The sequence below is a fragment of the Lagenorhynchus albirostris genome, chromosome 10 (assembly GCF_949774975.1).
Source record: "Lagenorhynchus albirostris chromosome 10, mLagAlb1.1, whole genome shotgun sequence".
NCBI classification, from domain to species: Eukaryota; Metazoa; Chordata; class Mammalia; order Artiodactyla; family Delphinidae; genus Lagenorhynchus; species Lagenorhynchus albirostris.
The window spans coordinates 57,027,020-57,043,505 of NC_083104.1; the positions used below are offsets into that span (position 1 = coordinate 57,027,020).

At 37.4% G+C, this 16,486-nt stretch overlaps 1 protein-coding gene across 1 annotated transcript in view; it reads left to right on the forward strand.

Moving 5' to 3' along the window:
* Positions 1–16,251, forward strand: part of NEK10 (NIMA related kinase 10) — a 321,674-nt gene extending 305,423 nt beyond the window's left edge. The window contains exons 35-38 of the mRNA XM_060164097.1: positions 8,959–9,067; positions 11,551–11,603; positions 11,684–11,739; positions 15,911–16,251. Coding sequence (XP_060020080.1) covers positions 8,959–9,067; positions 11,551–11,603; positions 11,684–11,739; positions 15,911–15,959 — 267 coding nt within the window. The 3' untranslated portion in view covers positions 15,960–16,251. The remainder of the gene's footprint in view (positions 1–8,958; positions 9,068–11,550; positions 11,604–11,683; positions 11,740–15,910) is intronic.
* Positions 16,252–16,486: the final 235 nt, after the last annotated feature.

The window sequence follows — 16,486 nt, forward strand, 5'->3', positions numbered from 1 at the left end:
AGGAAACTTGCTGAAGCCTCTAAGATAGCCTCATCCACCAGAGGCAGAGAGCAGAAGCAAGAAGAACTACAATCCTGCAGCCTGTAGAACAAAAACCACATTCACAGAAAGAGAGACACGATGAAAAGGCAGAAGGCTATGTACCAGATGCAGGAACAAGGTAAAACCCCAGAAAAACAACTAAATGAAGTGGAGATAGGCAACCTTCCAGAAAAAGAATTCAGAATAATGATAGTGAAGATGATCCAGGACCTCGGAAAAAGAATGGAGGCAAAGATCGAGAAGATGCAAGAAATGTTTGACAATGACCAAGAAGAATTAAAGAACAAACAGAGATGAACAATACAATAACTGAAATGAAAACTACACTAGAAGGAATCAATAGCAGAATAACTGAGGCAGAAGAATGGATAAGTGACCTGGAAGACAGAATGGTGGAATTCACTGCTGCAGAACAGAATAAACGAAAAAAGAATGAAAAGAAATAAAGACAGCCTAAGAGACCTCTGGGACAACATTAAATGCAACAACATTTGCATTATATGGGTTCCAGAAGGAGAAGAGAGAGAGAAAGGACCCAAGGAAATCTTTGAAGAGATTATAGTCAAAAACTTCCCTAACATGGGTAAAGAAATAGCCACCCAAGTCGAGGGAGTGAAGAGAGTCCCATACAGGATAAACCAAGGGAGAAACACACTGAGACACATAGTAATCAAATTGGAAAAAATTAAAGACACAGAAAAATTATTGAAAGCAGCAAAGGAAAAATGACAAATAACATAAAAGGGAACTCCCATAAGGTTAACAGCTGATTTCTCAGCAGAGACTCTACAAGCCAGAAGGGAGTGGCATGACATTTTAAAGTGATGAAAAGGAAGAACATACAACTAAGATTACTCTACCTGTCAAGGATCTCATTCAGATTCAATGGAGAAAACAAAAGCTTTACAGACAAGCAAAAGCTAAGAGAATTCAGCACCACCAAACCAGCTCTACAACAAATGCTAAAGGAAATTCTCTAAGTGGGAAACACAGAGAAGAAAAGGACCTACAAAAACAAACCCAAACCAATGAACAAAATGGTAATAAGGGGCTTCTCTGTTGGTGCAGTGGTTGAGAGTCCACCTGCTGATGCAGGGGACACAGGTTCATGCCCTGGTCCAGGAAGATACCACATGCCGCGGAGCGGCTGGGCCCATGAGCCATGGCCACTGAGCCTGCACATCCGGAGCCTGTGCTCCACAACGGGAGAGGCCACAACAGTGAGAGGCCCGTGTACCGCAAAACAAACAAAAAATGGTAATAGAAACATACATATAGATAATTACCTTAAATGTGAACAGATTACAGGCTCCAATGAAAAGACACAGGCTCGCTGAATGGGTATGAAAACAAGACCCATATATATGCTGTCTACAGGAGACCCACTTCAGACATAGGGATACATACAGACTGAAAGTGAGGGGGTGGAAAAAGATATTTCATGCAAATGGAAATCAAAAGAAAGCAGGAGTAGCAATACTCATATCAGATAAAATAGACTTTAAAATAATGAATGTTACAAGAGACAAGGAAGGACACTACATAATGATCAAGGGATCACTCCAAGAAGATATACCAATTATAAATATATATGAACCCAACAGTGGAGCACCTCAATACATAAGGCAACTGCTAACAGCTATAAAAGAGGAAATCGATAGTAACACAGTAATAGCGGTGGACTTCAACACCTCACTTACACCAATGCACAGATCATCCAAACAGAAAATTAATAAGGAAACAAGCTTCCCTGGTGGTGCAGTGGTTGAGAGACCACCTGCCGATGCAGGGGATGCAGGTTCGTGCCCTGGTCCGGGAAGATCCCACATGCCACGGAGCGGCTGGGCCTGTGAGCCATGGCCGCTGAGCCTGTGCATCCAGAGCCTGTGCTCTGCAATGGGAGAGGCCACAACAGTGAGAGGCCCGTGTACCACAAAAAAATAAAAATAAAAAAATAAGGAAACACAAGCTTTAAATTACACAATAGACCAGATAGATTTAATTGATATTTATAGGACATTCCAATAAAAAACAGATTACACTTTTTCCTCAAGTGCACGTGGAACATTCTCCAGGATAGATCACACCTTGGGTCACAAATCAAGCCTCAGTAAATTTAAGAAAATTAAAATCATGTCAAGCATCTTTTCTGACGACAACATTAAGATTAGAAATCAACTACAGGGAAAAAAACGTAAAAAATACAAACACATGGAGGCTAAACAACATGTTACTAAATAACCAAGAGATCACTGAAGATATCAAAGAGGAAATCAAAACATACCTAGAGAAAAATGGCAAAGAAAACACAATGATCCAAAACCAATGGGATGCAGCAAAAGCAGTTCTAAGAGGGAAGTTTATAGCAATACAAGCCTACCTTAAGAAACAACAAATATCTCAAATAAACAACCTAACTTTACACCTAAAGGAACTAGAGAAAGAACAAACAAAACCCAAACTTAGTAGAAGGAAAGAGATCATAAAGAACAGAGCAGAAATAAATGAAATAGAAATCAACAAAACTAAAAGCTGGTTCTTTGAGAAGATAAACAAAATTGATAAACCATTAGCCAGACTCATCAAGAAAAAGAGGGAGAGGGCTCAAATCAATAAAATTAGAAATGAAAAAGGAGAAGTTACAACAGACACTGCAGAAATACAAAGCATCCTAAGAAACAACTACAAGCAATTCTATGCCAATAAAATGGACAACCTGGAAGAAATGGACAAATTCTTAGGGAGGTATAACCTTCCAAGACTGAGCCAGGAAGAAACAGAAAATATGAACAGACCAATCACAAGTAATGAAATTGAAACTGTGATTAAAAATCTTCCAACAAACAAAAGTCCAGCGCCAGGCTTCACAGGTGAATTCTATCAAGCATTTAGAGAAGAACTAACACCCATCCTTCTCAAACTCTTCCAAAAATTGCAGACGAAGGAACACTCCCAAACTCATTCTATGAGGCCACCATCACCCTGATACCACAACCAGACAAAGATACTACAAAAAAAGAAAATTACAGACCAATATCACTAATGAATATAGATGCAAAAATCCTCAACAATATACTAGCAAACAGAATCCAACAACACATTAAAAGGATCACACACCTTGATCAAGTGGGATTTATCCCAGGGATGCAAGGATTCTTCAATATACACAAATCAATGTGATACACCATATTAACAAATTGAAGAAGAAAAACGATATGATCATCTCAATAGATGCAGAAAAAGCCTTTGACAAAATTCAGCACCCATTTATTATAAAAACTCTCGGAAAGTGGGCATAGAGGGAACCTACCTTAACATAATAAAGTCCATGTATGACAAACCCACAGCAAACATCATTCTCAATGGTGAAAAACTGAAAGCATCTCCTCTAAGAGCAGGAACAAGACAAGGATGTCCACTCTCACCACTATTATTCAACATAGGTTTGGAAGCCCTAGCCATGGCAATCAGAGTAGAAAAAGAAATGAAAGGAATCCAAATTGGAAAAGAAGTAAAGCTGTCACTGTTTGCAGATGACATGATACTACACATAGAGAATCCTAAAGATGCCACCAGAAAACTACTAGAGCTAATCAGTGAATTTGGTAAAGTTGCAGGGTACAAAATTAATGTACAGAAATCTCTTGCATTCCTACACACTAATGATGAAAAATCTGAAAGAGAAATTAAGGAAACATTCCCATTTACCATTGCAACAAAAAGAATAAAATGCCTAGGAATAAACCTACCTAGGGAGACAAAAGACCTGTATGCAGAAAACTATAAGACACTGCTGAAAGAAATTAAAGATAATACCAACAGATGGGGAGATATACCACGTTCTTGGATTGGAAGAATCAACATTGCGAAAATGACTCTACCACCCAAGGTATATTACAGATTCAATGCAATCCCTGTCAAAATACCAATGACCTTTTTCACAAAACTAGAACAAAAAAGTTCACAATTTGTGTGGAATCACAAAACACTCTGAACAGCCAAATCAATTTTCAGAAAGAAAAATGGAGCTGGAAGAATCAGGCTCCCTGACTTCAGAGTACACTACAAAGCTACAGTAAACAAGACAGTATGGTATTGGCACAAAAACAGAAATATAGATCAATGGAACAGGATAGACAGCCCAGAGATAAACCCTCGCACCTATGGCCACCTTATCTTTGTTAAAGGAGGCAAGAATATACAATGGAGAAAAGGCAGCCTCTTCAATAAGTGGTGCTGGGAAAACTGGGAAGCTACATGTAAAAGAATGAAATTAGAACACTCTCTAACACCATACACAAAAATAAACTCAAAATGGATTAGAGACCTAGATGTAAGACCGGACACTATAAAACTCTTAGAGGAAAACATAGGAAGAACACGCTTTGACATAAATCAGAGCAAGATCTTTTTTGATCCACCTTGTAGAGTAATGGAGATAAAAACAAAAATAAACAAATGGGACCTAATGAAACTAAAAAGCTTTTGCAAAGCAAAGGAAACTACAAACAAGATGAAAAGACAACCCTCAGAATGGGAGAAAATATTTGCAAATGAATCAACTGACAAAGGATTAATCTCCAAAATATATAAACAGCTCATGCAGCTCGATATTAAAGAAACAGACAACCCAATCCAAAAATGGGCAGAAGACCTAAATAGACATTTCTCCCAAGAAGACATACAGATGCCAAAAGGCACATAAAAAGCTGCTCAACATCACTAATTATTAGAGAAATGCAAATCAAAACTACAATGAGGTATCACCTCACACCAGTTAGAATGGGCATCATCAGAAAATCTACAAACAACAAATGCTGGAGAGGGTGTGGAGAAAAAGGACCCTCTTGCACTGTTGGTGGGAATGTAAATTGATACAGCCACTATGGAGAACAGTATGGAAGTTCCTTAAGAAACTAAAAATAGAACTACCAAATGACACAGCAATCCCACTACTGGGCATATACCCAGAGAAAACTATAATTCAAAAAGATACATACACCCCAATGTTCATTGCAGCACTATTTACAATAGCCAGGACATGGAAGCAACCTAAATTCCCATCAACAGACGGATGGATAAAGAAGATGTGGTACATATATACAATGGAATATTCCTCAGCCATAAAAAGGAATGAAACTGAGTCATTTGTAGAGACGTGGATGGATCTAGAGACTGTCATACAGAGTGAAGTAAGTCAGAAAGAGAAAAACAAATATCATATGTTAATGCATATATGTGGAACCTAGAAAAACAGTACAGATGAACTGGTTTGCAGGGCAGAAATTGAGACACAGATGTAAAGAAGAAAAGTATGGACACCAAGGGGGGAACATGAGGGGGGGGGGTTTGTGATGAATTGGGACATTGGGATTGACATATATACACTAATATGTATAAAATGGATAACTGAAAAGAACCTTTTGTTTTTTTGTTTTTTTGTTTTTATAAATTTATTTTATTTTATTTATTTTTGGCTGTGTTGGGTCTTCGTTGCTGCGCATGATCTTTCTCTAATTGCAGTGAGTAGGGGCTACTCTTCATTGCGGTGCGCGGGCTTCTCATTGCAGTGGCTTCTCTTGTTGTAGAGCTCGGGCTCTAGGCGCGCAGGCTTCAGTAGTTGTGGCACATGGGCTCAGTAGTTGTGGCTTGTGGGCTGTAGAGTGCAGGCTCAGTAGTTGCGGCACACGGGGCTTAGTTGCTCCATGGCATATGGGATCTTCCCGGACCAGGGCTCGAACCCCTGTCCCCTGCATTGGCAGGTGGATTCTTAACCACTGCGCCACCAGGGAAGCCCCTGAACCTGCTGTTTTTTAAAAAAGAATACTCCCTGGGAACTTCCCTGGTGGTCCAGTGGTTAAGACTCTGTGCTTCCAATGCAGGGGCCTTGGGTTTGATCCCTGGTCAGGGAGCTAAGATCCCACATGCCGTGTAGTGTGGCTAAAAAATATTTAAATTTTTTAAAATTTTAAGTTAAAGAATGTTTTTGAATAAAAAATACTCCCTGAATTAATGTATAACACTTGTGTTCCTCTCTTCAACCTAAATCCCCAAGCCTCTATAACATGGACTAATGTCATAGCCCTTTATCACTTTGCCATTAATATGCAATACCCAGACTGTGCCCTCAAGTTCCTCTCACCTGGAATGTTCACTTGACTTCCTTGCATCCCACCCAATTCCAGCCTTTGAGTTTCAGCTCTAGTGTTTCTTCTACAGAGCTTCTGAAAACCATGCTGGTCTTCATGAAGCATCCTTTTTTGTGTAAGCTTAGATCTCACGGTCTCATTTCACACTTCATTATTTAATGCATTGCCCTCTTGTTTTATATACATTAGACTATTTTTCCAGTCAATTTGCAAGTCTCATGGAGGCCAGATCATTTCTGTGTCCTCCATGGTGCCCAGCATGGTGCTAATAAGCTAGGCAGATCATCAGTGTATGTGGATTGAAAGGTTTACATTTCTGATTTACAAAACCTGCTCAGGTCACATAGTAAGGGGCAAAAAAGATTTGCTGAAAGAATATAGTATACATCAAAAAACTGAACTGCAAAACAAAGTTCTGGAAATTTCCTAGGATAAAAATAAATGTATCTGGGTCTCAAACACAAGACTAAAGATTTTAGTCCTTGGCTTCTTCCATGGTCCCATCCCTCTGAGAATTCACAGTTCTTAGGCTAGAAGACTGCTAGTGTGACACAGGCTCTGGAAACATCAAACACTCCTCTCTTCAAGGTTTGAATCAATGAAAAGAACTTGTCCTGTCATCTTAAAATGACTCTTTTGACCTCTCCATGTAACAATTCACATATGATACTGTGCATCTTCCTGTCTGTGAAATCTTTAGGATTCCAAGGTGTTCACTTAATAATTAAGTTGACTTAAATAAGCTTTCTAAGAAATAATTGGGATGAACATTTCAGGCAGCCAAATTACTCCTATGCTCAACCATATGAAAAAAAAATCCATCTGAAGTCACTTGGAAGGTAATACCAGGAAATCATTTTCAGCATTACAAGACATATTAAGAAGTTCAGTTGGAATAATCTACTACCTTAGATATTAGAACTACAGAATGCTTAAGGCTATCTGCATTGCCTCCTAATAGAACTGATGAGAAAGTTATTAAGTGAATAAAATCTTCCTGCATTACACTATTACAGTCTTACAATCTTGTCATTTTACAGATGGGTTATTAATTTTATCAGTTGTCACTAAAGTAAGGAAAATAAATTTTCAAGAATATAAAAGGATGATTCATATCTTTTTTCTAATGTGTAGCATTCGTTGGCAATATGAAGACTGGAAAACTCAAAAATGATTTTTATTTATAGTATCCAAAGCATATTGATGGAATAATTATCAATTGCTAATATAAAATGTTTATATTAATGTATAAAATGCATAATGTATACAGTGAAGTACATATACAGCTCCATGAACTTTTACATATATATTCACCCATGTGACCACCACCCATATCGATATATAGAACACTTCCAGCCCAGAAGAAGGCTCCTGCCTGCCTTTTCCTGGTCAAACTCTACTACCTGTTACAATGTAATCATTGTCCTGATCTCTGTCACCATTGGTTAGCTTTTCTCGGTTGTGAAAATATGTGTAAATGAAGTTATACATTGTGTATCCTTTTGTGTCTGGCTTCTTTTGCTCAACACTCATCCATCTTGCTGTGTATATCCACAGTGTGTTCTTTTTCATGTTTGGCAAAATTCCATTGGATAAGCACACCACAATATATTTATCTATCCTGTGGGCATTTGAGGGTTTTCCAGTTTTTGATTATTACGAATAAATGTGCTACGAACATTCTTGTACATGTCTTTTCATGAACAGAAGTACTCATTTCTCTTGTGTGTGTATATCCAAGAGTGGGATTGTTGGCTTAAAGGGTGGGCATATTTGTGAACCGCCAAACAATTTGCTCAAATGATTGAACCATGTTATGTTTTAATTCATGAATAGAGTTTGTGAATCCAAGGTAACTACTATCGAATAGTCTAAATTGTGCCTTTTGTTTCTGGTTTATTAATATGTATCGACATTTTAAAAGTATATTGTTTTACACAGGCGCAAAAACTTGGCCAGCTCAAGTGTTAGTTGGAATTAAAGGTGAAAGGATTTTGAAAGTTTCATTTAAAAAATTCATCATTATAGAACGGCATTAAACAATTGGAACTTTAATAAGTTCTGGCATTTAGTGAATTACTCTTTCCTTTACAGTGTTGGGAATTAATGTTTGGAGATTAAAATTAATTAATAGTAATTTAGGGGCTTCCCTGGTGGCGCAGTGGTTGCGAGTCCGCCTGCCGATGCAGGGGGCACGGGTTTGTGCCCCGGTCCAGGAAGATCCCACATGCCGCGGAGCGGCTGGGCCCGTGAGCCATGGCCACTGAGCCTGCACATCCGGAGCCTGTGCTCCGCAACGGGAGAGGTCACAACAGTGAGAGGCCCGCGTACCGCCAAAAAAAAAAAAAAAAAAAGTAATTTAGAAAAAGGTATTAAGAAATGTGTTTGCCTTGGTTAAACAAGAATGATCTGGGCTAAAAATTATGTTTTGTTGAATGATTGGAGTTCATTCCTCCTACACCTGACAAAAATAACATTTTGATATCTCAGGCCCATGCCATTATTTTTCTATCCAGTTTTATTTTGTTCTCATAAAGCTATATAGTATTTATTTTCATGTGACCAGGAATTATCTACTTGCTTTCACTGTAATTTGCCTGCATCTAATTTATCATTTTTTTTAAAGGAAGAAGATTGGTCTTTATCTGTATACAAGGGATTGACAACAGAAGAGCACTAATTTTTCTGGGCAGAGACGCACACAGAGGTCTCATGTCATTTGATTCTGAATGCAAAATAAGATGCAGTTTTGCTTTTTCTGTTTCAGTTATCTCAGGGATCTCCAGAACCAATTGAGCCCAACTTTTTCACAGCAGATTACCATTTATTGCATCATTCATCAGGTCGAAACAGCCTATCCCCAAATAACCCAACAGGTAATGGTCTTCAACACAGGAAATCTGGCTTTCACAAAGAAATAGATTGTTTGTATCAACAGCTATCCTTAAAAGATTATCTTCAATTTAAAATGAAAACAGAGTTTATTTTGATTATCTGTGGTGACAGTTGGAAGGACATACAGTAGGAATTTAGAAATTCCCTGAGATTTATTTTACACACTTGTGACACCTTCCTTGATCATTTATTAATACCATAAGCAAACAGAATCTGTGTGGGTAAATTGTATTTCCCTTTACTTCTTCTTATCTGGTGATGGGAAATCAAATGCTCAAAAACATCCAGGGGGATAAAAAGCAGAAATGAAGAACTTGAATAAAACAGAAAATTTGACACTTACCTGAAGAATCCACATCAGACATATTTAATTTTTTTTCTTTTTTGAAAAAATTTCTCATAGGGAGGCAATATAACATAGGGATTAAAGGTATGTATTCTGTAAACCAGGATGCCTAGATTCAAATCTCAGCTCAAGCTCTTAGTAGCTGACCTTGAGCAAATTATTTGACCTCACTGAACCCCAGTTTTCTTGCCTGTAAAATGGGAACAAAAATGGTAACCATCTTAGGATTATAGCAATGATCAGTGTAAATATATAAAAAGTACTTAGCCAGTAGTAGGGACTCAGCATAATGTAATTTTTCTTGTGATATTTTTGACCTCAGAAGAGATCTTCAAGCTACTCTGAGGTTACAGAATTCCTAAATAATTTCGGAATCCCTGTAAACTATAGTTATATCTCTCAGTGGGGCAGACAGATGTGAAACTTTTACTGTTAAATGAAAACTTGCCATCTACTCAGACAAAAAAAAAAGCCTAATCCTGTTGTGCTTTTGAAGTTGCCTAATTTAGGCAAATCACTTCATGTACTAATTATCAAACTTTCCCTAAGTCTTGGACGCCTAGGATACAGCTAAACTGGGTAGACAGAACTGCATTTAAAATCATCCCTGAGAAATCTGTAAGATCGAGATAAACTGTTATCTAAAGTCATTTGCTTTTATTTATTTTTAATTGAACTACAGTTGATTTATAATATTGTGTTAGTTTCAGGTGTACAGAAAAGTGATCCAGATATATATATATTCTTTTTCAGATTCTTTTCCTTTTCCTTTATAGGTTATTAAAAATATTAAATATAGTTCCCAGTGCTATACAGTAAATCATTATTGTTTATATATTTTATATATAGTAGAGTGCATCTGTTAATCCCATATGCCTAATTTATCCCTCCCCCCCTTTCCCCTTTGGTAACCATAGGTTTGTTTTCTATGTCTGTGAGTCTGTTTCTGTTTTGTAAATAAGTTCATTTGTATTATTTTTTAGATTCCACAGATAAGTGATATCATATAATATTTGTCTTTCTGACTTACTTCCCTTAGTACGATGTGGTATATATATATATATATAATTGAATATTAGCCATAAAAAAGAATAAAATCTTGCCATATGCAGCAACATGTATGGATCTAGAGATTATCATACTAAGTGAAGTAAAGTCATTTGCATCCCCCTGGGCAGGTAGGTCAGTCACAGGCCAGACTTCTTACCACAGCAGCCCTGCTGAGTGAAGAACTCTGGTGGAAGTCTCTCAGCATCCTGAGAGGGAGTTGACAGGCTCTTTCAGAAGCTGGATGCTCCTACCCAGAGCAGACCAGGTGTGTCCCTAGTCATGGCAGCCTGGACAGAAGCAAAGACAGAAGAACCAGGGAGCACTTTGGGCAACACCTTTAAGCTGGGCTTGAAAAACAAGCTGCCAGCACTCACATCCTTGTGCGTCCTCTTAACCTTCAACCCATTCTCTTTTCTCTCTCCTAAGTAAGTGACAGGGGAGCTCCTGGGCCTCCATGTGATAAGTGTTGATTGACCTGAGTGGAAACTGGTCAACATTGCTTTGGGTGGTGCTGGGGTTTGTTAATGTGCTGGTATATCATACTCAGACCAAACCTCAAAAGAATTACTGTCTTCTGATTTTAAATGTATTTTATTCCCTCCTGGCAGCCATAGCCAAGGGTTAGACCTTTGTTGTCCTCCTCTGGCTATTTCTGCCTTCCTCTAAGAATTTGTTTTTTTTCTAGCACATATCTACTCTTTTTGCCTTGTGGATTAGGAATAGTTTCTTAATCTTTTCTTTGCCTATCAGGAGGTTTGTGTTTAGAACCACTCCTCACCTATCCTTACACACACACACACACACACACACACACACACACACACACACACACACACACACACCCCTAACTTAATTGGCCAATTTATACCATGAGCAATGCACATAAATCTTGTGTATTATTTTGTGATGGCCACCCCAAAAGCCAAGATAATTTGGAATGTGTTTGTAAGTACTCATCTTCATCACTAAGAAACTGACCTCTTTTCACTGCATGTGAATCATAATTGCCAATAAAATCTAAGAAAACATGAACCAAATGTCAGGCTTTTCATAATTTATCTATTTCAGGTCTACCCTCCAGCTTTGATTTGGAGCAGGGGATAACATATGAACAGATGCAGGTGAGGTTTTTGTGGTGCCTCTGAATGATTTTATTTTGTTGCTTTTAATTCAATACTAACCTGATATTTTTTAACTTTAGATTGTGATTGAAGAAGTCCTAGAGGAAAGTGGTTATTACAATTTTACTTCTAACAGGTGAGATCTAGAAATGTGAAAATTCAATTTAGAGCATTGGATATTAGATCTAATTTCTCTATCCTTGATTCTAGAGGTTTTCCCCGACCTTCTATTTTAAACACTTTTGTAAAATGTCTTGGCTTAGACTTGATACAACTGTGAGTAGAATGTATGTTGACCATATTTTATATGGATGCAGCTGCTGTATTCTTGGTTGAAAAAGAAAGGGTGATCACTTAGTAGTAATTTACTCCTACATAATGAAATGGAAAATTATTTCTACATTTTTTTTAAATTAAGCATGTTTGTCCCATATTGGAAGAGCCGAAACTCAAATGTCCATGACTAAAATCTAGCAATTATTTGTATAGAATGAAAGGGGGAAAGTGCAATTAAACAAAGAATCACTTCTGGTGAATTTAAGATATGTTTGTGGGAAAGGGATTTGTTGTTATGTGTTCCCATTTGCTTACCCTAGATAAGAAATTGCAGTTTACTGGGGCTGTGTTATCTTCTAAAATAATCATTATTGGTGATCTAAAAATATACTCTATTTTATATCAATTTCATTCAGTTATGGATTCCTGCAATTTTACTGTTGGGCACAGTTTAGGGCACAAAGATTTGAGTACAATTAGTTTGAGAGGCAATCCCAAGAAACTCTGGTAAGGGATTGAAGAAATAATTCAATAAAGATTTCATTTTCAAGTAAGTTACTATTGTGGTGGTTGGAGCTTGATCCCATTGTGGAAATCTGAGAGCCAGTGGAGAACATGTACCTCAATTCTCCCACTTATGGACTGAGGGAGCTGGGATGGTATTTATCTCTAATTTCCATTAGTCATCGTTTGAGGCCTTTTTCCCCAGAGGACGTTAGTTCCCTGGCATTTCTGGCCTTCTGTAAGGGTGGACAAAGCAGATTCTAGAGACCAGAGATATCCTCAGGAAAAGAAACGCAGGTGCTGGCCGTAAGGAATCAGGCCAGCATGCTTTGAAGTGCTTTGAAAGAGGGGATATGGGCGCTGACAGTGTCTGCTATACATGAGCTGTCTCTTGACTTTTCCAAGGAGCCCTCTCATAACAGAAGCATCAAATTGACCATGAGTAACCACTTACACATCCTATATGGCCAAAGTTGCCTTAGGAGACATAGTCCAGTGGAGTTTGTTTTCCCTAAGTGGCCTTTTCTACCTGGAGGAATAACCTTCCTGTCTAGCTAATGAAGCTATCTGTTGACCACTATTTAAAGTATTCTAGAAGTCTTCCCCAAAGATAACTGTTAGCCATGGAAAGAGAAAGAGGTCTCAAGAACATTCTATTAAGGTCATTATATTGAAATTAGAATCTTTTTTGAGGTTAGGTTAGCCTTTTTTTTCCCTGTTTCAATGAGTTGTTCTTATGAATCACAGATAAGATTATTCAGTTGCTTGCTCTTTTGGCTTGATAATATATTTCCAAAATACTATCTTTGTACATTTAGTCCTGTTGTGATTTGTAACCACAGAGAAATGATGAGTAATTCTCATTTTCCAAAGGTATATTGTTAATAGAAATAACCATCTCCATTATAACTCTTCTCCCCCCATCCCTGGAGGGATTTTGAATTTTCATTTTTTTCCTCTTGATCTGAGTACATCCAGCCTTCCATGGATAGGATGAATGTCTCTGTTCTTGACTCTCAGCAACTTATTATTTCAAGTGCCGTTGGCTTGTAGTGGGGCAAAAGTCATGCTTATCATTTTTTTAATCACATTTTCTCAGAGACTCAGGATCATGGGCAATGGATGTCTTCAAATTTTTGCAGAAAATCAGCTAAATATAATGAAAAAACAGGGGTGTAAGGAACTTCGGGAAACTCTTATAAGAGCTCTTATTTTTCCTTTTTTAGAAATAGTAATTCCAGTCTTATTTTGAAATTTATGGTTATCCTTTTCAATTCTACGGTTATTAAGTTTTTAAAAAATTAAACATTACTTCTACTTTCAAAGACATATTCCTGTATTAAAAGAAATTGCAGATTTTCTTCTTATGGTAAATAGACAATAAGAGGCCTAATGACAAAGGTGAAAATTTATTTACAGTTATATTCAGAATTGTGAATATAATATGAAGATATGATTTAAACGATCAAGTTAAAGTAATATATGATGGAAATGACATCAAATTTTCTTAAAATGTTCCAAATAAAAATGAATCATCCATTTAAAAATCCATATAACCAGGGGCTTCTCTGGTGGCGCAGTGGTTGGGAGTCCTCCTGCCGATGCAGGGGACACGGGTTCGTGCCCCAGTCTGGGAAGATCCCACATGCTGCAAAGCGGCTGGACCCATGAGCCATGGCCACTGAGCCTGTGCGTCCGGAGCCTGTGCTCCACAATGGGAGAGGCCACAACAGTGAGAGGCCCGTGTACAGCAAAAAAAAAAAAAAATCCATATAACCATGATACTCCCTTTTCAACTCCTAATAGCAGTGATAGCATATATAATTGGGGGAGACAGTTTTCATGGTTTACCAGTGAAAATAACCTTTGGTTATGCTTAAAGCCATTACTTGTTTACCGATGTTCCCAATTAGTTTCCAAGAAGTAAGTCAGGCTCCACATAGAAGTACCTAATACTTCACAAACTGAAAGTGTACATAATTCCAAATATGAATCAGATCAGCTGTGACAGTCATGATTTTTCTGTACTCAAAGGATAGAGGATGCTAAATATCACAGGATGTGTAGAGGTAATTAGAATCTGTACTTAGAATCAGTAGAGTGTATTTTCCCAAATAGGTTTTGTAAATAGCCAATATTATCAAAGATGATAATAGATGTTATATGAAAAATAAAGTTCCATGACCAAATATATTTGGGAAACCCTGAATGTACATTTTTCCATTTTGGGAGAATGTTGACACACATGACTATATTGAAAACTTTGAGATATACTTTAGGAAAGAAGTCTGTTGACCTTGTTTACCCAGTGATTTTTCATCTTTTACTTGGAACACAAGTTGAGAAAACCTTCCCTAGCAATGTGGTTTGAAATAAGAAACATTGTTTTAACTCCTCCACCAGTATCTAGTCAGATCTTCTATTCTTCTCATAATCATCATCATCATCTTAATTGTCATCACAGCCATCATTGCAAAATATTATTAAATGATCTTGATTAATAACCATGCAAAGGGAATTACATACATAAGTCCTGTATTCCTCAAGCTTACAGCTTAAGACTGTCAGTTCAAACCTATACACACATCTACAAAGCATCCAGACAGCAGCTAAAGCATTAAGCCAAGACATGGAACATTTCAGCTTAGATCATAGGGTTTATGTTTAGTTAGGGTTAGAGAGATGCTATTCTCAAATGGAAAGTCTCAGGATAAGGCCATTATCTAGCTATTAGCTGTCTTTGGGGAAGATACCTAGAACTGTTATAAGTAATGGTGAGACTGCTTAGGTAGTTGGTAGGAAGAATGTCTCAGGCACAACATACTGCATTAGTTAAAGAAAGTGATAACAAAAATAGAAACAGCAGCAAGGAGCCCTAACCTAAATGAGGGATTTGGGAAGGGGAAGTAGAACTGAGTTGCGATTGCAAGGAAAATGAAACAAGGTCAAAATAAACTGGGCCAGCCCCAGCTGGGCTCTATTTGTGGTCATTTGCAGGGATGTATGATTACCTATATTTTGCACACATTAATATTTAGCTTCCTTACCAGAAGGATACAGCCTGGCGTGCCTTCATTTTATCACTGTTCTAATGAGAGTGAAACTGTTGAGTTTTGTGAATGAATAGATGACCAGCATACCATTCTTTTATACTTAGGGGCACATGTTAATATTTTACTTTGTAACAATGAAATATGTGTTGAGAGAAAAAGAAATCTACATTGAATCAACTTGCATTGCTTTAAAATAGGCATTTAATGTACAGGTTACTTTGGATGGGTATTAATTTTTCCACTGTAGGATTATTAGTTCCTATTACATTTATAATTTGAGAAAGAAAATGCTAGCACTGAACTTCAGCAAAAGTCAACTTTCTAAAAATCTCCCCATTCCATCATGTTTAGAATCACCTTTTTATTCATTGTGATTTATTTATTTATATACCTGAGCTACTGCTTTTGAAACTGAATATGTGAACTAAAATATTTGAGACTGTAGAGAACTTCTTCCACTTTTGAATCTTCTAGGTATCACTCCTATCCATGGGGGACCAAGAATCACCCAACCAAAAGATGAAAGTGCTGCATTTTGAATGGACTTGGTTTTCCCAGTGAAGATCAAGTTCTGGACTTCAACCACTACTGGCAAGATGCCCAAAGATTGGGTGCTGCTAAAAGAGTGTGGAAGAGAAAAGACCAACATACCATGGTGCCTGCAGGACCTCTTTCTGGAGGTCCAGTGCTAAGAGGCTTCATCCTTAGGACACATGTATACAGGATGACAGTGTGCTTCTGGGAGAAAATGCTGCAAAATTCATCTGTGAGAAGAAAACCCACTCCTTGCAGAACTTTCCTCCAAGTTAAAAAAAAAATACTTGTCATATTTTTCAAAGGAATCTACTTAGAATTGCTGAAACTATGTTTAAACGCATCTATGTATAAAAGATAGTTTTAGATAAAGAAAATTATAGAACTCAGAACAGTAATATATTGGGTGATTCACTGTATCCCTCAATGTTTTTAATCTTAAGAGAAATTCAGAATATGTGATCGAATTATTTTGTAGTTTTATTTGTTTGTTTTAATGAAAGGATTGGTTTTCTC